This window comes from Symphalangus syndactylus, chromosome 13, assembly GCF_028878055.3.
Source record: "Symphalangus syndactylus isolate Jambi chromosome 13, NHGRI_mSymSyn1-v2.1_pri, whole genome shotgun sequence".
Lineage (NCBI taxonomy): Eukaryota > Metazoa > Chordata > Mammalia > Primates > Hylobatidae > Symphalangus > Symphalangus syndactylus.
The window spans coordinates 107,678,545-107,702,936 of NC_072435.2; the positions used below are offsets into that span (position 1 = coordinate 107,678,545).

The window sequence follows — 24,392 nt, forward strand, 5'->3', positions numbered from 1 at the left end:
TGACTTCTAAGTCTTAGTGTAGATCAGGGAACTACTGCACATTTTGAATGGTTGCTCACCAAATTCCAGTCCATGCTGGTACCTTAACATCAATTCTCTGACCACACTCAATTTCTGATTTTTATCCATGGTGTGGTACAAGCCAAGTAACCTCGTCAGCTGCACCACACACAAATGTTGCTGCAGAGCTCTGATGTCAGCAGGCAGTGCCAGCTTATCCTCTGTTGGTGTCGACAAAGGAACAACTCCAAGTAACTGATTAATAAACTGCAAAGTGGGGAAAAAAGGAGCAAAGGTCTCAAAACACAACTAGTCTTCAGTAGGCCATAATTAACAGAAATTGAATGGTCTAGAAAAAGACATCAAGAAAAAAAAACTAAAATTCCTTTCATACACCATTTTCTACCTACCAAAATAGCTAAAACGAAAAAAATTTGTGACAGCACACAACACTGGTGAAGCTCCAATGAAATTGGCACACTCATTCATTACTGGCCAAAAGTATTTTTCAATACCATGTACTACAGGCAGTGAAAGATTTTTATACTTCCGAAAATGTCCCATAACTTATAGCATATTAACATAATATATATTACAGCAATGAAAACATTAGGAAGACTATAGAAAAGAGCAGATTACCAAAAAAATCAAAAAAATTTTAATCTGTAATTATGCTGATAAATTCTGAAAGGAAAGGTTATACATGGAAAGATACTCTTTACCTTATGTCAGTGACCCTACATTTTTCTTAATTGAACTTATAATTATAGATTCATGCTCGGCTATGAGAAATGAGATCCCATGTACCATTCATCCAGTTTTCTCCGAATGGTTACATCTTGCCTTAAAATGTTTTTCATCCTTTAAATTTGGATAAAAATTTAAAAATAAAACCCACATACCAGTTCTAGTTATGTATTTATTAAATACATGCTTATTTCCTCTCACTTCTAAAATCCTATTAAGATGCCACTAAGGAATAAAAAAAGAAGAGGCTGGGTGCAGTGGCTCAGGCCTGTAATCCTAGCACTTTGGAAGTCCAAGGTGGGCACATCACTTCAGGCCAGGAGTTCAAGACCAGCTGGGCCAACATGCTGAAACCCCATCTCTACTAAAAATACACAAAAAAACTAGCCAGGCATGGTGGCGTGCACCTGTAATCCCCACTACTCAGGATGCTGAGGCAGGAGAATCGCTTGAACCTGGGAGGCAGAGGTTGCTGTGAGCTCTACCGCACTCCAGCCTGGGCAACAGAGTGAGACTCTATCTCAAAAAAAAAAAAAAAAGTTGTAAAAGAAAAAATAGGCCGGGCGCAGTGTGCGGTGGCTGACGCCTATAATCGTAGCACTTTGGGAGGCCAAGGCGGGCAGATTGCCTGAGGTCAGGAGTTTGAGACCTCCCTGGCCAACATAGTGAAACCCTGTCTCTACTAAAAATACAAAAAATTAGCTAGGTGTGGTGGTGGGTGCCTGTAATCCCAACTACTCAGGAGGGTGAGGCAGGAGAATTGCTTGAACGCAGGAAGTGGTGGTTGCAGTGAGCCGAGATCGCGCCACTGTACTCCAGCCTGGGCAACAAGAGTGAAACTCCATATTAAAAAAAAATAAAAAAATCCACAAAGATCAAGAATATGTGAAGAGGCCGGGAGCAGTGGCTCACACCTATATTCCCAACAGAGATGGGAGAATCACTTGTGCTCAAGAGTTCAAGATCAGCCTAGGCACATAGTGAGACCACATCTCTACTAAACAAACAAACAAACAAACAAACAAAAAACACATAGCCAGGCACAGTGGTGCACGCCTGTAGTCCCAGCTACTCAAGAGGCTGAGGCGGGAGGATGACTTGAGCCCAGGAGTTTGAGCCTGCAGTGAGCCGTCATCGCGCCATTACACTGCAGCCTGGGTGACACAGCGAGACCTTGTCTCAAAAAGAAAGAAGAAAATAATAATACATGAAGAAATGAGAGATGACAGCAAATAAAAATCATGAAGATTTCAAAAGATACAAGAACAGGTGGTAAGTAATAACTTACGTTGCCAAGAACACTGAAATCTAACAGTATGCATTAAGGCAGACCCCAATAAGCAGGAAGCTCACTCTAGTCACAGAATCTTGGAAGACTCAGAGACTAAGGGCACCAGGTGTCCCTAAAGGCTAAAGTGCTGATGGGACTCAAATAGAATATATTAATTTCTAAGAAGTTAGGCCCCTCCCAAAGTTCACAGATGGAATTTCTAAGTGTGAGTAGAACAGCCTGGGTTTTACAGCCATAAGGCGCTGAACCAGAGATACAGAGTCAGAGACAGCAGTCATAGCTGAAAACAGGGGAATAAAGTGAAATTTGCTTATTCAGTGGTTATTTCAGGCTCCCACCCTATACTCCCAACCATATCACAGAATGCTATCAGACAAATATGTAAGTTCCTAAACAGATAGTAGCGAACAGGCATTTTGGAATGGAATGCATTTCTTACATTGGTGAAGAGAGGGGTAGAGAGAACAGAATCTCATGTTTTATCCTAAATATACAAGGGGGAAATTGATTTGTTATAAACAACTAATCACCTTCCACAGAAGGGCACCAATAGGTTAAGACTATAACTCTAAAAATAAATTCTTAAATAAGAAAATAATTTAGAAATATGGAGGAAAATAACAAAAGAATTTAGTTGAAAGGGATTTGCATCTGTTGAGCTGGAACAAAAAGAGTGACTACTGCCTCTCAATATAAGCCTTGTGATACTATTTGACTTTTTCAGTTTTATACAGTACATGTATTTCTTCTTCCTTTTTTGGGAGGGGGTCTCACTATGTTGTCCAGGCTGTACTTGAATTCCTGGGCTCAAGCAATCCTCCTGCTTCAGCCTCCTGAGTAGCTGTGACTATAGGTGTGTGCCACTGCACCCAGCTTCAGTACATGTGATTTTTTGATACAAATAAAAAATTTAAACAAAATCCCACTCATCCTGCAGTTTAACATCTGTAATGAATTTGCTTCAATTTACCTATAATTCTATTAATTTTAATCATTATCAGATATATATAGTTCATAATTTTAACAAACTGCAGCACTGATTTTCATGTTGTTGTTGTTGTTGTTGTTTCTCAGACAGAGTCTCACTCTGTTGCCCAGGCTGGAGTGCAGTAGTACAATCTCGGCTTACTGCAACCTCTGCCTCCTGGGTTCAAGCGATTCTCTTGCTTCAGCCATCCGAGTAGCTGGGACTACAGTACAGGCATGCATCACCACATCCAGCTAATTTTTGTATTTTTAGTAGACACGGGGTTTTGCCATGTTGGCCAGGCTGGTCTCGAACTCCTGAACTCAAGTCGCCCATCTCATCCTCCCAAAGTGCTGGGATTGCAGACATGAGCCACCATGCCCAGCCATTATTTTCAGGTTTTTGATTAAATGCTTCTATAGTTTCTACTGCCAGTTCTTCTATTCTTGCAAGCCATTTTATGTATTAGGTTTATTGTGGCCTTCTTTAGTGAATGCTAAAGAAAAATCTTCCTGACAAGGTTTTGTTAAAAAACAATCTGCTCCTTATTTTAGTCTGTACAGTTTTACTGCTGTGCAAAAATTTCTTTAAAAACTAGAATCGTTGAGGCTGGGCGCAGTGGCTCACGCCTGTAATCCCAGCACTTTGGGAGGCCGAGGCTGGTGGATCACTTGAGGTCGGGAGTTCGAGACCAGCCTCACCAACATGGAGAAACCCGGTCTCTACTAAAAATACAAAATTAGCGGGGCATGGTGGTGCATGCCTGTAATCCTAGCTACTTGGGCAGCTTAGGCAGGAGAATTGCTTGAACCCAGGAGGTGGAGGTTGCAGTGAGCTGAAATTGCGCCATTGCACTCTAGCCTGGGCAAGAAGAGCGAAACTCATCTCAAAAAATAAAATAAAAAAAATAAAAACTAGAATCAGCCGGGTGCGGTGGCTCACGGCTCATGCCTATAATCCCAGCACCTTGGGAGGCCAAGGCAGGTGGATCACCTGAGGTCAAGAGTTCGAGACCAGCCTGGCCAACATGGTGAAACCCCATCACTACTAAAAATACAAAAATTAGGCTGGGCACAGTGGCTCAGGCCTATAATCCCAGCACTTTAGGAGGCCAAGGTGGGCAAATCACTTGAGGCCAGGAGTTCAAGGCCAGCCTGGCCAACATGGTGAAACCCCATCTCTACTAAAAATACAAAAAAAATTAGCCAGGCATGGTGGCAGGCACCTGTAATCCCAGTTACTTGGGAGGCTGACACAGGTTCTCTCTTGAACCCGAGAAGCAGAGGTTACAGTGAGTGGAGATGGCGCCACTGCACTCCAGCCTGGGCAACAAGAACGAAACTGTCGCCACCCCCCAAAAAAAAAAAACACAAAAAATTAGCCGGACGTGGTGATGGACGTCTGTAATCCCAGCTACTGGGGAGGCTGAGGCAGGAGAATCACTTGAGCCCAGGAGGTGGAGGTTGCAGTGAGCCAAGATCGTGCCACTGCACTCTAGCCAGGGCGACAGAGCGAGACTCCGTCTCAAAAAAAAAAAAAAAAAAAAACTAGAATCATTTTATTGTTTAGCTAAAACCCCAAAGCAAATGAAACAAGAGATTAGAACATCACCCAGGGCGAGCCACTTCAGGATAACTGAACTCACTGGCTCACTCTTAGGGGCTTGTCAGACTTTAGAAAGATTTGGTTCCATAATTCATTAGGACAACAATTCTCAGCTTGACTTGGACAGTTCGTAATCCTCTGACAAACATATTTGCTGAGTGGCAGGATATTTAGCTACTGAAGTTATCCTACAGTCAAAAAGTGGCAGCAAAATTACCTCTCTCAAGTAAAATTTACATAGACTAGGACTATAAACTCAATGTAACAGCTTTAAATCCTTATTCTCACAGAACAGTGACTAGAGCTTATCACTGCTAGCATTCCAGTAAGGGTCACCTGAATAGATGATTCTTACTATGTGGGATCACATGAGATGACCTAAGATTCTCAAACATACCAATGAAGTAGAGATGTACAGAAAAGGTTACTGGTACTAGATTCATGGTAGCAAACCTTCATGAATCTCATCTAAAAGCAGCAAAGTGTTCCTCTAATGCACCCCCACCATTTGATGCTTCAACTAGCAAGACAATAAGCACTGTAAGACAAGACCAGATATTCCTTATCTTAGGGCTTAGCACACAATATGCTCGACACTTACTGAATGAATCCCTCCCACGTGGTTTATCTACATTCTACTTCGATAAAGCTCACACACAGTATTTGAGAGAATTCTCACTACTAAGAAAGATCTTTTTCTCAGTAAGCCAAATTCTGAGCTCCCTGTAGAACTTCTTGCTGTCCCTGTTTTCCTTCCTCTTCTAAAGACAGCTTTTCAAGTAAGTGAACGGCAGTATCACTCTATCCTTGACAGACCAAACCTCTCCTCCACTCAACCATTTTTCCCTCTTACATGCTTTTAAATCCTCCTATAACCCATAACTCTCCTTTCTGGATGTGTTACAATTTATCCAGAAACTTCCAGGCTTGGCCTGAGCCCTATAACCACAGCAACTCAAACAGAGCTTTACTAAACCAACGTGAATGGCAGCAGTCATTTCAGAACCCCAGAGACCACTGGTTACTTATCAGTTGGGGAATGCACTGCTCTATCTGCCCAAATGTGTAACCCCCAAGTCTGCCAAAGTATTGAACCTTCATGGACTAAAAATGTGGTCACTAAAAAAATACTCTAATTATATCCACTGTGCTCCCAATGCACTTCATTCATTCCACATGGGGACAATAGAAGGCTTTCTGGGAGAACGGATGATGGCAGTCCTGTTATAGAAAGACTTCCAATCTTCCCAGCCTGGCCAACATGGTAAAACCCCATCTCTACTAAAAATACAAAAATCATTCAGGCATGGTAGCACACCAGTAATCCCAGCTACTTGGGAGGCTGAGGCAGGAGAATCCTTTGAACCAGGAGGCAGAGGTTGCAGTGAGCAGAGATCGCGCCAACACACTCCAGCCCGGGTGACAGAGCAAGAGCAAGACTCCGTCTCAAAAAAAAAAGAAACAAAGAAACAAAGAAGACATTAAAAGGAGAGCCCACTGGACTTCAAAATGGAAACTTTGTGCTGCAGAATTTCATGAAAAAGATGAAAGAGCAAACTACAGACTGGGAGAATACATTTGAAACCACATATCTGACAAAGAACTTGTATCTAAGATATATAAAAAACTGCAAACTCAACAGTAGGGAACACTTGTTCTATTTTATAGAATAAAGCCAGGCATAGTGGCTCACACCTGTACTACCAGCAATTTGAAAGGCTGAGGTGGGTGGAGCACTTGAGGTCAGGAGTTTGAAACCAGCCTAGCAAACATGGCAAAACCCTGTCTCTAACTAAAAATACAAAAATTAGCCAGGCCTAGTGGCATGTGCCTGTAGTCCCAGCTACTCAGGAGGCTGAGGCACAAGAATCACTGGAACCCAGGAGGCGGAGGCTGCAATGAGCCTGGGCCACAGAGCGAGACCCTGTCTCAAAAAAAAAGAAAAAGAAAAAAAATTAAATAAACAGAATCATACTATGTGTAACTTCTGAGATTGGCTTATTTCACTCAGCATAAATTCCTGGAGAGTCAACCATGTGGTTGCCACGATCTCAGATCACTGCAACCTCCGCCTTCTGGGTTCAAGCAGTTCTCCTGCCTCAGCCTCCCAAGTAGCTGGGTCTACACGTGCTCACCACCACATCCAGCTAATTTTTTGTATTTTTAGTAGAGACAAGGTTTCACCATTATTGGCCAGGCTGGTCTTGAACTCCTGACCTCAGGTGATCCACCCGCCTCAGCCTTCCAAAGTGCTGGGATTACAGGCGTAAGCCACCGCGCCCAGCCTCTTTTTTTCTTTTTTTAAGAGACAGAGCCTCACTCTGTCGCTCAGGCTGGAGTGCAGTGGCATGATTACAGCTCACTGCAGCCTTGAACTCCTGGGCTCAAGCGATCCTGCCACCTCAGTCTCCCAAGTAGCTGGGGACTATAGGCACATGCCACCGTACCTGGCTGTACTTCACATTCAAAAAATGACAAAATTATAAAGATGGAAAACATAATAGCTGCCCATAGAGATGGGAAAGGGGGAGGTGGCTATTGTTATTAAAGAGTAGCATGTGGGATTCTGGTGGTGGTGGGACTGTTCTGTATCTCACTACGGTAATAGTCGCGCACACCCATATGTGCCACATACTGCACTAAATCCATACACAACACCCAAACACACAAAAATCAGTGCATGCAAAACTGGCAAAAACTGAGTAAGTTCAACAGATGAGAGCAATGTCAGTTTCCTAATTATATTACACTGTAATTGTGCAAGATGTTGCCATTGGGACAAAACAGATAAAGGATATATGAGATGTGTTATTTCTTCCAACTACATGTAAATCCGTAATTATCTCAAAATAAAACAGTCAAAAAAAGGAGAATCCACCATCTGTTAGGGCTTTACTCCCATTGTGACTTAACCAGAAATTACGCCTTCAGTGTTGTAACACACAGAGTACTTAGCTTGACAGGGCAGTTATCATTGTATCTCATGATTATCAATTCCACACATTTTAGAAAAGAAACCCAAACATTTAACCTCTGTGTTTCAACAAATAGAGGCACCCAACAAACTTCTAAACTGTACAGTACTTACTTTTGTACACTGGGTAGAAGGTAAGAGGTCAACAAACACCTTAAGGTCTGTAAAACAACAAGGTTTATCGCCAAACTTTTTAAAATACTGGAACATTAATTCTTCTGGATCACCTGGGGGACGGCGAACAAAATCACTCTATTACTCATGAACAGAAGCAATTCCTATTTAAGTGAGAATCTAATTTGAAAACATTCATTTCAATTAAAACAAAATTTTGCTTGAGACTGGTCCCAAGATAGTGGGTTATCTCAACTACTTGTTCAGTTACAGACTGAACTCATTGTTCTACTCTTTCCCCCTTTCCACCACTGCACCTGACTAGTCTTTAAAAGATAAAAAAAAAAAAACAGGCTGGATGCAGTAGCTCACACCTGTAATCCCACACTTTGGAAGACTAAGGCGGGCAATCCCTTGAAGTCAGGAGTTCAAGACCCACCTGGCAACATGGTGAAACCCCATCTCTACTAAAAGTACAAAAATTAGCCGGGCGTGGTAGCACATGCTTATAATCCCAGCTGCTTGAGAGGATAAGGCAAAGGATCGCTTGAACCTAGAAGGCGGAGGTTGCAGTGAGCCAAGATCATGCCACTGCACTCCAACCTTGGCAACACAGCAAGACTCCATTCAAAAATTAAATTAAATTAAAGATTATAAAATAGGCTGGGTGCAGTGGCTCATGCCTATAATACCAGCACTTTGGGAGGCCAAGGCGGGCAGATCACCTGAGGTCAAGAGTTCGAGACCAGCCTGGCCAACACGGAGAAACTCATCTTGATTCAAAAATACAAAATTAGCTGGACGGGGTGGTGCACACCTGTAATCCCAGCTACTTGGGAGGCTGAGGCAGGAGAATTGCTTGAACCTGGGAGGCGGAAGTTGCAGTGAGCTGAGACTGCGCCACTGCACTCCAGCCTGGGCGAGAGAGAAAGACTCCATCTCAAAAAAAAAAACAAAAACAAAAAAACTGTAAGCTAGGCCGGGTGCAGTGGCTCATGCCTGTAATCCTAGCACTTTGGGAGGCCAAGGTAGGGAGATCACTTGAGTCCAGGAGTTTGAGACCAGCCTGGGCAACATGGCAAAACCCCATCTCTACTGAAAATACAAAAATTAGCCAGGTGTGGTGGCGCTCGCCTGTAATCCCAGCTACTTGGGAGGCTGAGGCAGGAGAATCACTTGAACCCAGGAGGCAGAGGTTGCAGTGAGTGGAGACTATACCACTACACTCCAGCCTGGGCAACAGAGGGAGACGCTGTCTCAAAAATAATAATAAAATAAAAACCTGTAAGCAAATTCTTAGTATGAGCAAAGAATTACTGCTTTCTTTTAGGGAGGTGGTAGTTTTTCCAGCAAAATTGTGAACTAGTACAATGATGATATCCTTTACTTATTGAGCAATAAGATCATAAAGAATCATTTTATAAAAAGATCTAAGGGCTTCATCAAATTTCCTGAAGGATTCTCTCAATGCTTTACTATCCACATCATTCTTTCCTGCTATCTTGTCATCCTAGTAAATTTTCTCTTCAGTTACAAATTGCTAATTCCACCAAATATTCTTTTGTCAATAGTTTTGTGAGTGCTTCGAACAGATTTTCAAGAAAGCTTTCATCCACTTCGTGAAACTTTTCCCAAACTGGCAATTTTACTTTGAAATTGATTTTGACTTTATTGTTTTCGAGGGTTTTTAATTTTTTAAATTTTTTGTTTTTTTAAGACAGAGTCTCGCTGTGTCGTCCAGGCTGAAGCTGGAGTGCAGTGGCGTGAACGTGGCTAACTGCAACCTCCACCTCTCGGTTCAAGCGATTCTTGTGTCTCAGCCTCCCGAGTAGCTGGGACACAGGCGCACGCCACCACACCCAGATAATTTTTTGGTTTTTTGAGACAGAGTCTCACTCTGTCACCTAGGCTAGAGTGCAGCGGCACAATCTCAGCTCATCACAACCTCCACCTCCCAGGTTCAAGCAATTCTCCTGCCTCAGCCTCCCAAGTAGCTGTAACTACAGGCGTGTGCCACCATGCCTGGCTAATTTTTGCATTTTTAGTAGAGATGGTGTTTCACCATGTTGGCCAGGCTGGTCTTGAACACCTGACCTCAGGTGATCCGCCCGCCTTGGCCTCCCAAAGTGCTGGGATTATAGGCATGAGCCACCGCATCCAGCCAATTTTTTGTATTTTTAGCAGAAACAGGGTTACGGCCATGTTGCCCAGGCTGGTCTTGAACTCCTGAGCTCAAGTGTTCTGCCCACCTCGGCCTCCCGAAGTGCTAGGATTACAGGTGTGAGCCACTGTGCCTGGCCAGGTTTTTTTATTTTTTTATTTTTTTTAATTAAATTTTTGAGACAGGTTCTGGCTGCGTCATTCAGGCTGGAGTGAAGGCACGATATCAGATCACTATAACCTCTGCCTCCTGGGCTCAAGAGACTCTCCTGCCTCAGCCTCCTGAGTAGCTGGGACTACAGATGTGCGATATTATGGCCAGCTAATTTTTTTTGTATTTTTTGTAGATGGGGTTTCACCATGTTGCCCCAGCTGATCTCCAACTCCTGAGCTCAAGCAATCCACCCACAACAGCCTCCCAAAGTGCTGGGATTACAGGCGTGAGACACCACAACCGGCTGATTTTGACTTTATTGTTGGGTCAGCAACAGAATGCCTGACAAAGACTCTGACGGAACAGGGAGATAAGTTAATGTTAAGCCAAGGTGAATATATGATAAAGGACTAATTTTATAAGTGATCCATTCATTAGCAAATATTTTCAGGCTATGAAGACATTTGCTTCCCAAACATGACTCTGTCCAGTGTAGATCTCAAATAATGAATACAGCACTTGGGTATTAAGGGCATTCTCCAGGCTTCCCAGATATCATGGTTTCTTACCCAGTTTGTACTCATCGTTACAACCTTGACTTCGTAAACGCCTAATCAGCTCCAGTTTAGCTAGATGTGGTCCCCGAAGATGGCGAGAACTTTTAGATTCTTCCATTATCCGATCTTCTATAAACTTCACAGCTTCTTCTGCAGAATAATGTACTTCTCCTTCTAAAGAGCTGAGGAAAAGCACATGAAAAAGGTATTTTATTGCTCCTATTGTCCTTCCCAAAGCTTAAAGTCAAGCCAAACTCATTTAAAAAAAAGAAAAACGACTGATAATTATAAAATAATAGAAAAAGGAATAAAAGAGAACTATGAACATATTCTAACAGATAACATGTTATAAGATTACTCTCAATTTTGGCATTTGACTACTGCAGCATAACTTACCTTTTTTAAAAAAGAATGCATAATTTTGTATATATGAAATACTGCCTGGCCGGGTGTGGTGGCTCACGCCTGTAATCCCAGCACTTTGGAAACCAAAGGTGGGCAGATCACTTGAGGTCAGGAGTTCGAGACCAGCCTGGCCAGCATGGTGAAACCCCGTCTCTACTAAAAGTATAAAAAACTAGCTGGGCGTGATGGCATGCGCCTGTAGTCCCAGCTACTCAGGAGGCTGAGGCAGGAGAATCGCTTGAACCCAGGAGGGAGAGCTTGCAGTGAGCTGAGATCACGCCACTGCACTCCAGCCTAGGTGACAGAGTGTGCATTTCAAAAAAAAAAGAAAAAGAAAAGAAAAGAAAAAAAATTGCCTAATAAAAATATAAGGCTGGGTGTGGTGGCTCACACCTAAAATCCCAGCACTTGGGATGCTGAGGTGGGAGGACTGTTTGGGCCCATGAGTTTGAGGCCAGCCTAGGCAATGCATGGAGACCCCATCTCTACAAAAAATTTACAGCAGCCAATTGTGGTGGCACACACCTGTAGTCTCAGCTACTTGGGAGGCTGATGTGGGATGATCACTTGAGCCTGAGAGGCAGAGATTACAGTGGGAGGCAAGATTACACCATTGCACTCCAGAGTGGGTAACAGAGCAAGACCCCATCTCAAAAAAAAAAAAAAAAAGGCTGGGCACGGTGGCTCACACCTGTAATCCTAGCATTTTGGTAGGCCAAGGCGGGTGGATCACTTGAGCTCACGAGTTCAAAATCAGCCTGGGCAACATGGTGAAACCCCATCTCTACAAAAAATACAAAAATTAGCCAGGCGTGGTGGCTCATGCCTGTAGTCCCAAGCTGCTTTTGGGGCTGAGGCAAAAGGATCACTTGAGCCCAGGAGGCAGAGGTTGCAGTGAGCCAAGATCACATCACTGCACTCCAGCCTAGGTGACAGAGTGAGACCCTGTCTTAAAAAAACACAAAAATTAAAAATTAAATACACACACACACACACACATATATATATTTTTGAGATGGGGTCTTGTACATTTTATTGCTTAAGAATGAAAGCTGAGAAAAATTAGGTAGCCTAGTCAATATTACGAAGCAAGCATTAGCTCTTAACTGTCATCTTGAATCTTAACTTCTGTATTAATTTTTTAAAATATCCCATTTATTCATGTTTTTTTTTTTTTTTGAGAGGAAGTCTCACTCTGTCACCCAGGCTGGAGTGCACTGGCACAATCTCGGCTCGGCTCACTGCAAGCTCCGCCTCCCGGGTTCACTCCATTCTCCCTCCTCAGCCTCCAGAGTAGCTGGGACTGCAGGCGCCGGCCACCACGCCCAGCTAATTTTTTGTATTTTTAGTAGAGACGGGGTTTCACCATTCATAGGATGGTCTCGATCTCCTGACCTTGTGATCCTCCCGCCTCGGCCTCCCAAAGTGCTGGGATTACAGGCGTGAGCCACCGTGCCCGGCCCCATTTATTCATTTAATTCTAGATGCCTATAAAAAGGAAAAAAAATTTATTGTAGTACTGCCTACAATAGCCAATAACAAAAGGACAAAGGAAAAAAAAGAGATCTTCAAAAATCCAAGTATCATCAATAGGAAAAAGGCTAAATGAATTATGGTACATCTGGAGTACTCTTAAACCACTGGGGGAAAAAAAAAACATGAAAGAGATCTACATGTACCAGAAATGAAAGATGTTCAAGATATATTTTAAGGCGGAAACTAACAGGTTGCAAATCATGTCTAATACAATCCCATTTTTATATTAAATATAAGAATAATTAAGCCAGGCACAATGGCCCACACCTGTAATCTCAGCACTTTCGGAGGCTGAGATGCTGAGGTGGGTGGATCACCTGAGGTCAGGAGTTCGAGACCAGCCTGGCCAACACAGTGAAACCCCGTCTCTATCAAAAATACAAAAATTAGCTGAACATGGTGGCAGGCGCCTGTAGTCCCAGCTATTTGGGAGGCTGAGGCAGGAGAATTGCTTGAATCTGGGAGGCGGAGGTTGCAGTGAGCCAAGATTGTGCCATTGCACTCCAGCCCGGGTGACAAGAGCCAAACTCCATCTCAAAAAAAAAAAGAGAAAAAGAAAAAGAATAATTATCTTAGCATAAAGATGAAAATAAATCTCACGGAAAGGCACCAAACTGTTAATAAGTTATTTTTGGAATGGTAGGATAAGTGGAAATTAGCACACCACATATTTTGGCACTAACATGATTTTTAGATGGAACTTATTTTATACTTTAAAAAATATGAAAAAATCTCATACTTTGAAAGGAATACTTTATTGAGACAGAAAAAGAGAATTCAATTGGCTTATAATGAAATCCTTTCACTACACTATATTAAAAAGTGCTGTTGTAATTCAGGAAAGAAGACAACTTACTGTTCACCTTCAGCAGGAGGAGTCCAGGCCTCTTCAATCAGTCGAAAGACAGAATCGAAATAAGTCAGATAGAACTGCCAGTCATCTGAGCTAAAATCAGATTGAATGATGCACACAGGATTAAACCCAAGTTGTGACAGATCTTCCTTAGGAACCATGATATTCAATTTATTTTGTAAGTTATATTTTAGTATGTAGTAGGTTGGCTTACCCCCACCCACTCCATGTTTCCTTTGCAACTCTAAAAGGGCATTTTCCAGAGGCATTTTCAAAGTAATACTACTTTGTATTTGTAAAGAGTAGTAAACTACTCTTTCCTTCAATAAAATGACCAGGTCTAGAAAACTAATATTCATAACAGAAAAGTCCCCACATAAGCACTTCCGAAATGGAGGGAAGGGGAGAGAAATGTTGTAGCAAAGAATGAAGCCTCTCTCTTTTAGGGGAATACTGAATTTGAGAAATTAATGATTTTCAGTGTTCATTCTTAAGCCCTAACTAGAATTCAGCACCATGGTGGCACAAGTATCTTTTTTTTTTTTTTTTTTTTGAGACGGAGTCTCACTCTGTCACCCAGGCTGGAGTGCAGTGGCACAATCTCAGCTCACTGCAACCTCTGCCTCCCGGGTTCAAGCAATTCTTGTGCCTCAGCTTCCCGAGGAGCTGGGACTACAGGCGCACACCACCACGACTAGCTAATTTTTGTATTTTTAGTAAAGACAGGATTTCGCCATGTTGGCCAGGCTGGTCTCAAACTCCTGACCTCAAGTGATCTGCCTGCCTTGGCCTCCCAAAGTGCCGGGATTATAGGCATAAGCCACCATGCCCAGCCTTCAAGTACCATTATAATACTCTACTGAAAGATGAAGGCTCCTTAAAAACTTTTAGAAACATGCAGGACACAACTACTATAAGAAGACTTTATGCCCAGACACTTCAAAGCATAGACACCAAGAAAATCAATAGTGAGGTCTTAAAGCCTCACTACAGTCAAATGGTACAAAAGAAAGCTTTTACTCACTTTTTTAGTAAGAGGCGCCTGGAAAGGGCATTGCACTCTGGCCACCTGCTCAGCTTCTTGTACATAGCCATGCATTTATTTTCCCGACTCTGAATCTCACTTGTCAACTTCTCTAAAATCAAAAGTTATAAAAGTTGGTAAGCTGGTTTCATTTCTGCTCAATAACCAGAATAGAGTCCAACCACAAGAAGGAATATGTCACATTTTCTTTTCTTTTGAGACGGAGTTTCACTCTTGTCACCCAGGCTGGAGTGCAATGGTACGATCTTGGCTCACCGCAACCTCCACCTCCTGGATTCAAGTGATTCTGCTGTCTCAGCCTCCCAAGTAGCTGGGATTACAGGCATCTGCCACCAAGCCCGGCTAATTTTTGTATTTTTAGTAGAGACAGGGTTTCACCATGTTGGCCAGGCTGGTCTTAAACTCCTGACCTCAGGTGATCCACCCATCTCAGCCTCCCAAAGTGCTGGGATTACAGCTGTGAGCTACCGGACCCGGCCTAAATGTCACATTTTCTTATTCACTCTCTTAGAAAATGGGACCACTATTACATACAAACTACTACTATCTTATTAAAGATTATTTTACTTCAAAGAAAAAAGTACATTACTGACAGTAAATTTTTATAATCATTTTCTTTGTAAAAGGATAGGTTTCACAATGTTTTGGGTTGAAGATCTATTAATAGTACATGGGATATACTTATAAAATCCCAACAGCATCTAGGGACTAGTAAATTTAGTCCATAGACAGGCTGCCCATCCATACAGTTCCAAAACATCAGAGGACTGAGCTGACATGAGGTAAGAAAGATGAGACGTTAGAAGAAGACAAAAAAGAGTGGAGATCAATCAAACTCTTTCCAAACAACTGAAAACAAAATAACTAGGATGATAGTTCTGACCAAATTAGATTTGCCCAACTGTTTAGCAGATTAAGGATACCAAAAATTACATTATGAACTTCCAGTTGAGAATCTAAATTTTTACTATCCATAGAACTATAATCTAGTTTAAAAAAAAAAAAAAAAAGGCCAGGCATGACAGGTCACACCTGTAGTAATCCCAGCACTTTGGGAGGCTGAAAGAGGCAGATCGCTTGAGACCAGGAGTTCGAGACCAGCCTGGGCAACATAGTGGGACCCCACCTCTACAAAAAATACAAAAATTAGCCAGGTTTGGTGGCATACGCCTGGAGTCCTAACTATTTAGGAGGCTGTGGTGAGAGGATAACTTAAACCCAGGAGGTCAAGGCTGCAGTGAGCTGTGATGATGCCACTGCATTCTAGCCTGGCCAACAGAGCAAGGCCCTGTCTCAAAAAAAAAAAAAAAGAAGTTTCTTGTGAGTAGCCTAAATATCCATCAAAAACTGGTTACGTAAATTTCTACATTCACACTGTGGAACACTGGACAGTCATTAAAGGAGTGAGGTAGTGAACTTTATCTCTAGGAAATACTATTTAGTTAAAATAATAATAATAATAATAATAAAATAATGGAGGCGAGGCGTGGTGGCTCACACCTGTAATCCCAGCACCTTGGGAGGCGGAGGCAGGCAGATCACTTGAGGTTAGGAGTTTGAGACCAGCCTGGCCAACATGGTGAAACCCCGTCTCTACTAAAAATACAAAAATTAGCTGGGCATGGTGGTGTGTGCCTGTAGTCCCAGCTACTCAGGAGGCTGAGGCAGGAGAATCGCTTGAACCCAGGAAGCGGAGGTTGCAGTGAGCCAAGATCGTGCCACTGCCCTCCAGCCTGGCCACAGAGTGAGACTCTGTCTCCAAAAAAAAAAAAAAAAAAAAAAAAAAAAAAAAAAAAAAAAAAAAAAAAAAGAAAGAAAGAAAGAAATAATGGAGCCCAGTGTGGTGGTGTGTGCCCGTAGTCCTAGCTACTTGGGAGGCTGAGATGGGAGAATCACTTGAGCCCAGGAATTCAAGTCCAGCCTGGGCAACACAGTGAGACCTCATCTCTTTAAAATAAATAAATAAATAGTAAAAATAAATTATGGGTATAATAGTATGCAGAGCAGAGGTCACAAACTCAAATGCCTTCATAAGACAGACATACAAATAAAGGAATGTCTGTGGTATCTACAGAGGACAAATCCTGACTAGAGGGGCATTAATTAATTTAACATTTTTAAAGAAAAAATTTTTTTAAATAAAAACATTGTGCTAACTGAATAAGATTATTCTATGAGCCAGGTATACTATGTTTTCATTCGTGTTTTTAAAAAAAAAGTGGGGAAGATGAATCTTTACAAAAATATAAAGTATAACTGGAGGAAAACCTAGGGGAAGAGGGCTAGAGATCTGGAGTATAAGCTTTCACACTCCTTGAAGTTTCTGAATCTGTTATTTTCAAGTAAAAACATTTTTAAAAATAAATTTACAACATACAGAAAAGTCTGGAAGAATATAACAAAATGATCAAAAGTGTTTATGTCTTTATATCCTTATGTGGAAATTTTCTACAATAAACATTTTTCGTGTTTAAATAGGAAAAAAAAAAAAAAAAAGCTTTAAGAAAATCTTTAAAAATTACCTCCTAATTTCCCTCTGATGACGTCCAAGGCCTCCTGGTACTTTCCCAAACGTTCCAGGATCATATAATAAAGTTCAACCTTACAGAAAAAAAACAAGAAGTGCAACTTCTGAAACTTAATAAAAACGTAGTGATTTATAGGTTTTTAAAAAGTTATTTAATAGAGCATGTCTTCAAATGAGACGAAATTGACAGTAAGAAGCAGGTAACAGGATCTTCTCCATCTATATCTCTCCCGTCTATACACATCTCAGCCTAGAGTACTTGCTAGAAACAGGTCAGTGATTAGACCTACGCTGAGGGCTTCACATTTACCCAAAGGCCAAGAGTGAGGACCCAGCTATCAAATTGGAACAAAACAACAGTTCATAGTATTATAACATCATATTGTAGCACTAGCAAAAAAATGAAAACACAAAAGTAGGACTTAAAATACTCACTTCAGCCTCAGCTTCTATCTTGTCCTCTTTCACCATTTTTTCGACCATTCTCTCAGCAAGGGGCAGAAACATTGTTTTTGAGAGGTTTTCATCCTGTGCCGATATAGACTGAAAGAAAAATAACGTTTCATTCCAATTCTCCCCTGCTTGCACTACTGATATTAACATTACTGTTAATTGGGCACATAATTATCAATCCACCATGTCAAATATCAGACCTAATATGAACTCCCTGCCAAGGAGGTACATTACAGAGTGGTTTGTTTTACAAAAGATTTCTATGCTAAAGATTCATTATCCTATGTGTTCTTGAAATACTGAGCTTCCACAATACAACCTAGCATTTAAGTCGGTTATTTATACATTTTTCTAGAAGAATGTAAAGAGGGAGCATGCCTATACTGTTTATTATTTATGAGTATTATCAGGTATTTGAAGACGAAAGCCTTCCAGGTATCTTTGAGATGTTCACATACTAGAAGACAAATGCCAATTCCTTTCATTACACAGTTTACTAGTAGCTAGTTACCTTAAATTGGTAACAAAAATTAACACATGAAATTAATAAAGTTAATAACACCAGATTCTGCTCACAGCTCACTTAACCCTTGTAAACAACCTTTCAAGGTAGATATTATGCTTATTTTACAAAGAAACTAAGGTTAGGCCAGGTGTGGTGGCTCATGACTGTAAACTTAACACTCCGGGAGGCTGAGGCAGGTGGATCCCTTGAGGCCAGAAGTTTTCAGACCAGCCTGGCCAACATGGCGAAACCCCCGTCTCTACTGAAAAATAATAAAAAAAATTAGCTGGGTGTATGTGGTGGTGTAAGCTTGTAATCCTAGCTACTTGGGAGGCTGAGACATGAGAATCGCTTGAACCTGGGAGGTGCAGTAAGCTGAGGTCGTGCCACTGCACTCCAGCTTGGACAACAGAAAAAAAAAAAATTAAGGCTAAGAGATTCCCCAGACAGCTTTAACAGACATGTGGTAAAGCTAATGTATGAAGGCAGACCTGTCTGACCCCACAACATCTGTTCTTAAACACTACTTTTAAATCCTTCCTCCCCATCCTCTCCTATACAGAATCTCACTTCGGTCCCTGGGAGAGAAGTGTCTCCTTTCTGCAAAAGAACAAACTGAGGCTCAGAAAGGAGAAGTGATAGAAGAAGGCCACCCAGTTCAATGAGCCATTAACTAACCAGCAATATTGTCTTAAAAGCAAACTTCAAGTTGTAATATCAAACATTTCAAGGCTCATGCTTGATCAAGCAACCCAGCAATAGATCAGAGATTCAGGGGAAATACAGTCCATGCTACCCACAAATAAACTGATATACTAACTCATAAAGAATACTCAAGGGCTAGGCACGGTGGCTCATGCCTGTAATCCCAGCACTTTGGGAGGCCGAGGCGGGCGGATCACGAGGTCAGGAGATCGAGACCATCCTGGCTAACATGGTGAAACCCCGTCTCTACTAAAAATACAAAAAAATTAGCCGGGCATAGTAGCAGATGCCTGTAGTCCCAGCTACTCGGGAGGCTGAGGCAGGAGAATGGTGTAAACCTGGGAGGTGGAGCTTGCAGTGAGCTGAGATCACGTCACTGCACCCCAGCCTGGGCGAGAGAGCAAGACTCCATCTCCAAAAAAAAAAAAAACTCAAAACCCCTAACTTAAGTCAATTGACAACACAAAGTCCCTGTTTGACATGCTGCAACACATTACACAAAATGTTCACAGTCAGATGCAGAGGCTCATGCTTATCATCCCAGCACTTTGGGAGGCTGAGGCAGGAGGATTGCTTGAGGCCAGGAGTTCAAGACCAGCCTGGTCAAAAGAGTGAGACCCTGTCTCTACAAAAAATTTTTTTTTTTTTTTTGAGACAGAGTCTTGCTCTATCGCCAGGCTAGAGTGCAGTGGCATGATCTCGGCTCACTGAAACCTCCGCCTCCCAGGTTCAAGCGACTCTCCTGCCTCAGCCTCCAGAGTAGCTGGGATTACAGGCACACGCCACCATGCCCAGCTAATTTTTGTATTTTTAGTAGAGATGCGGTTTCACCATGTTGGTCAGGATGGTCTCGATTTCCTGACCTTGTGATCCACCCACCTTGGCCTCCCAAAATGCTGGGATTACAGGCGTGAGCCACCACACCTGACCAAAAAAAAATTTTTTTTTAATTAGCCAGGCAAGGTGGTATGCACCTGTAGTCCCAGCTACTTGGGAGGCTGAGGTAGAGGGATTGCTTGAGCCTAGGAGGTCAAGGCAGCAGTGAGCTATGATTGCACCACTACACTCCTACCTGGGTGACAGCGTGACCCTGTCTCAAACAAAAAAAAAAAAGTTCAGAAGACACACTGAGGACAATAACTATATAAAAAATAAAACCAAACCTCAATCCCATTCTGAATGCCATACTCACTTGCATAATTAAGCTCATCACAGACCAAAAGTAGTAGGGATTTTTGGGGACAATCTTATATAGAGCCATGCCAGCCTAAAAGAGAACCATAAATATTTTATTTAGAAAACACCATACAGAGGGGGATTAATGATCTAGATACATGACAAAAAGTTTCTTGGGAGAACAGCAATATATTTACATATCCCAGTTGGTGTAAATTCCTAGTGACTTGATGGCTTTAGCAACAGCAGTAATCACAAAGGTGAATTTTCATGTTATGAGTGATACTTCACTTTTTGAACCAGAATTTACTAAAATTAAAGTCCAATATTTCCAGAATACACTGCAATCCAGTATAGTTCTAGAAGACTACAAAGCAAACACAAAATTTGGCTTGTAAGTGTACATCAATAAACTTTACTTAAGATACCACACTAACCAGTTATTAGCAAAAACAAATAAACAAGCCCAGAGAATATACTTAAACTTCAATATCAGAAAAGATTACCATGCCATAATTCAAAAATTCTTCTTAGCTTAGGAAAATAATATGGTTCCTTCAAGATTCCAATAATTAGAACTGAAATCTTTCATTATGAAATGTATAATATGCAAATACTTACAAGCAGGAACATGCTTTTAAAAAAGAATAGACCTATTCAAGTATAATTGAGACTCTATCCATAATTAGCCAACTAGTAATTGATGCTAAAAACTCCATCAGGTAATTTTCATATGTTTTTTAATCTTTTGCCTACTGCCAATCTAATTCAAAAATTACATGGAGCTCCTATGAAGTAGAAGAAACTATCTATTCCTGACAAAGATTCAAAGATCGAGTCTCTGTCCCGAAGGCATTTAAAAGCGGGGGAGAAAACAAATACATAAATGACTGAAATGTATTTAGCAATAAAAATAAATGTCCTGGGCCAGGCACAGTGGCTCATGCCTGTAATCCCATCACTTTGGGAGGCCGAGGCTGGCAGATCATCTGAGTTCAGGAGTTCGAGACTAGCCAAGCCAACATGGAGAAACCCTATCTCTACTAAAAATACAAAAATTAGCTGGGCGTGGCGGCAGGGACCTGTAATCCAAGCTACTTGGGAGGCTAAGACAGGAGAATCACTTGAACCTGGAAGGCAGAGGTTGCAGTGAGCAGAGATCGTGCCACTGCACTCTAGCCTGGGCAACAGAGTAAGACTTTGTCTCCAAAAAACAAATAAATAAAAATAAAAAATAAAAGTCCTAGGCCAGCCATGATGACTCATGACTGTAATCCCAACGTTTTGGGAGGTTGAGACAGGAGGATCATATGAGCCCAAGGAGATTGAGACCAGCCTGGGCAACACTGTAAAACCTTACACACACACACATATGTATGTTAACCAGGGTGGTGGCAAGCACCTGTGGTCCCAGCTACTGGCAACAGGCTGAGGTGGGAAGATCACCTGAGCCCAGGGAGGCCGAGGCTACAGTGAGCTGTGATCACACTACTGCACTCCAGCCTGGGCAACAAATCAATATCAAATGTCTCAAAATCAAAATAATAAAACTAAATATAAAAATAAACGTCCTATATAAAACACCATGCTAGGGTGTTTCCAAGGAAGGCAAAGTTGTTCATTTTCTTATCTCTTCTTTCTTTAAGGGAAAGTAGAGAGGAGAACGTTACCATTAAAGCCCCTCCAAAGTAGCCATCTTTCAGATGACTTTGAAGGTCAAACAGAACACGGCGGCGGGGGGTGTGGGGTGTGGTAATGATACATATAAAACTACAAATATTTGAGGTGAATGGGTAAATAAATCAACTCAAAGTAGGAGAAAAATGAGTCTGAATAAAAAACATTCAAGAAAGTCAAGGGATTATGCTGATAAAAACAAGCAGGATGTCTGGCTAAAACAATTAAGAGTAGTAGGAAAAGCGTTGAAAGGTAGACCAAGGTACTTTTGTTGTAAGGTATTAAAAAAGGAGCCTATATAGAATAGAGAAGTGATATTTATAAATCTATACTCTTCTAGGAATAGTATCTTAGCAGTACTGTGAAGAGACAAAATAGGAAGAAAAGGTGAGGTAATGAGGCACAAAACCAGGATGGGGTAGATCAAATAGAAAAGAAACCTGAAAAGATATAGCAGAGGCTGGGCACCGTGGCTCACGCCTGTAATCCCAACACTTTGAGAGGCCGAGGCAGGAGGATCACCTGAGGTCAGGAGTTCGAGACCAACTTGGCCAATAAAGTTAAGGTAAAAGATAAAAGTGATGGTGAAACCCCGTCTCTACTAAAAATATGAAAATTAACTGGGCGTGGTGGTGGGTGCCTGTAATCTCAGCTGCTCAGGAAGCTGAGGCAGGAGAATCGCTTGAACCCAGGAGGTGGAGGTTGCAGTGGGCCGGAATTGCACCACTGCACTGCAGCCTGGGCGACAAGAGTGAAACCCCATCTCAAAGAAAAAAAAAAAAAAAAGATACAGCAGTGGCAGAATAAACATGATCTAGAGATGACAAGGACATACAGGATAGGAGAGTCTAAGATGGCTTGAGGCACCTGCTTCTAACACTGGGGTACATATACTCCACAGGTATAAAATGAAAAATGTTAGGAAATTCCATTGATCCCTGGGAAGCCTTTAAAATCAAAAGAAAAAATAATAATTTCTTCTTTGAGTTAGAAAACCGACTGGGTACAGTGGTTCATGCCTGTAATCCCTGCACTTTGGGAAGCCAAGGCAGGAGGACTGCTTGAGCCCAGCAGTTCAAGACCAGCCTGGGAAACATAGTGAAATCCCAACTCTACAAAAAATGAATAAATGTTTAAAAATAAATAAAAGTTAGGAAATCCATTTTACTTGAGAATATGGGAAAACACTTTTATAATGACATACAGAGATAAAAATATATAACATTAGAATATGAATTAATATAAAATGCAAGGCAAAAATTTCATGTCCATACCCTATGATTTTGCAGGCTCATAATCTGCTGAAACAAAATTTTTGATGACAGACAAGTTTAAAAACATGGATCTAAGTTGGTGACTCAGAATGAGAATGTCATTTACAGGAAAAGAAAAGCCTTATCACTATATGAATAACTAGCTACTCTTCATTTATGGTGGTTTCAAAATCACCAGCCAGAGATGTTATTTGGGGCAGCAGAAGCTCTTAAGTTTCCCTCCCTCCTACCTCCACGAGTTTATACAAATCATTTATTTGCTTAACAAATTATTGTGCAGATGCTATTCTAGGCAGTGGAAAATCAACAATGAGCAAATCAAACAAAAACCTTCATCCATATGAAACATGAACATTAAATTTGTGAAATACCTATTACCTCAGACTGACATTCCATACTCAAAATAAACATACTTAAGCTAAGAAATTGTAACTTCCTTAAGCAGCAACAATGACAGCATAAAAATTAGCCAGGCGCAGGCGGGGCGCAGTGGCTCATGCCTATAATCCCAGCACTTTGGGAGGACAAGGTGGGCGGGTCATGAGGTCAAGAGATCAAGACCAGCCTGGCCAGCATGGTGAAACCCCATCTCTACTATAAATACAAAAAATTAGCTGGGCGTAGTGGCGCGTGCCTGTAGTCCCAGCTACTCGGGAGGCTGAGACAGGAGGATCTCCTCTTGAACCTGGGAGGCAGAGGTTGCAGTGAGCCAAGATCACACGCACCACTGCACTCCAGCCTGGAGACAGAGCGAGACTCCATCTCAAATAAATAAATAAATAAATAAAAATTAGCCAGGTGCGGTGGCTCACGCCTGTAATCCCAATACTTTGGGAGGCTGAGGCGGGTAGATCACTTGAGGTCAGGAGTTCGAGACCAGCCCGGCCAACATGGTGAAACCCCATCTCTATTAAACATACAAAAATTAGCTGGGTGCAGTGGCTCACGCCTGTAATCCCAGCACTTTGGGAGGCCGAGGCAGATGGGTCACGAGGTGAGGAGTTGGAGACCAGCCTGGCCAACATAGTGAAACCCCATCTCTACTGAAAATATAAAAATTAGCTAGGCATGGTGGTGTGCACCTGTAATCCCAGCTACTCAGGAGGCTGAGGCAGGAGAATCGCTTGAACCCAGGAGGCGGAGGTTGCAGTGAGCCGAGATCACGCCACTGCACTCCAGCCTGGGTGACAGAGCAAGACTCCATCACAAAAAAAAAAAAAAAAAAAAAAAAAAAAAAGCCAAGTGTGGTGGCAGGCACCTGTAATCCCAGCTACTCGGGAGGCAGAGGCAAGAGAATCTCTTGAACCTGGGAGGCAGAGTTTGCAGTAAGCTGAGATCACGCCACAGCACTCCAGCCTGGGTGACAGAGAGAGTCTGTCTATCTCAAAAAAAGAAAAAGAAAAAAGAAAAGAAGTATATCTTTTTTGAGGACAGCATGAGAAGAATGGGAAGAGAAGGTCATTTTACAACCTGCTTGTCTCAATTAACATACACTAGGAACATCTTTCTATGTCAACCATATAAAGACACCCAGTATTATTTGGAGAGATGGGGGAATGTATTTTATGTACCGTAGGGATGAACTATAACTTCTTTTACTCTGTCCTTATGAATGAATATTTAATACACTTTGCTTAAAACATAATCTTACAAATAAAAATGATATT

The 24,392-nt window shown here is 41.8% G+C and overlaps 1 protein-coding gene across 2 annotated transcripts in view; it reads right to left on the reverse strand.

Moving 5' to 3' along the window:
- Positions 1–24,392, reverse strand: part of NAA25 (N-alpha-acetyltransferase 25, NatB auxiliary subunit) — an 84,749-nt gene that overhangs the window by 35,472 nt on the left and 24,885 nt on the right. For both annotated transcript variants that reach the window (XM_055238702.2, XM_055238704.2), the window contains 8 exons: positions 19,791–19,865; positions 17,371–17,478; positions 16,931–17,009; positions 14,388–14,499; positions 13,367–13,456; positions 10,582–10,751; positions 7,699–7,811; positions 60–267 (listed from right to left, as the gene is read on the reverse strand). In XM_055238702.2, coding sequence (XP_055094677.1) covers positions 60–267; positions 7,699–7,811; positions 10,582–10,751; positions 13,367–13,456; positions 14,388–14,499; positions 16,931–17,009; positions 17,371–17,478; positions 19,791–19,865 — 955 coding nt within the window. The remainder of the gene's footprint in view (positions 1–59; positions 268–7,698; positions 7,812–10,581; positions 10,752–13,366; positions 13,457–14,387; positions 14,500–16,930; positions 17,010–17,370; positions 17,479–19,790; positions 19,866–24,392) is intronic.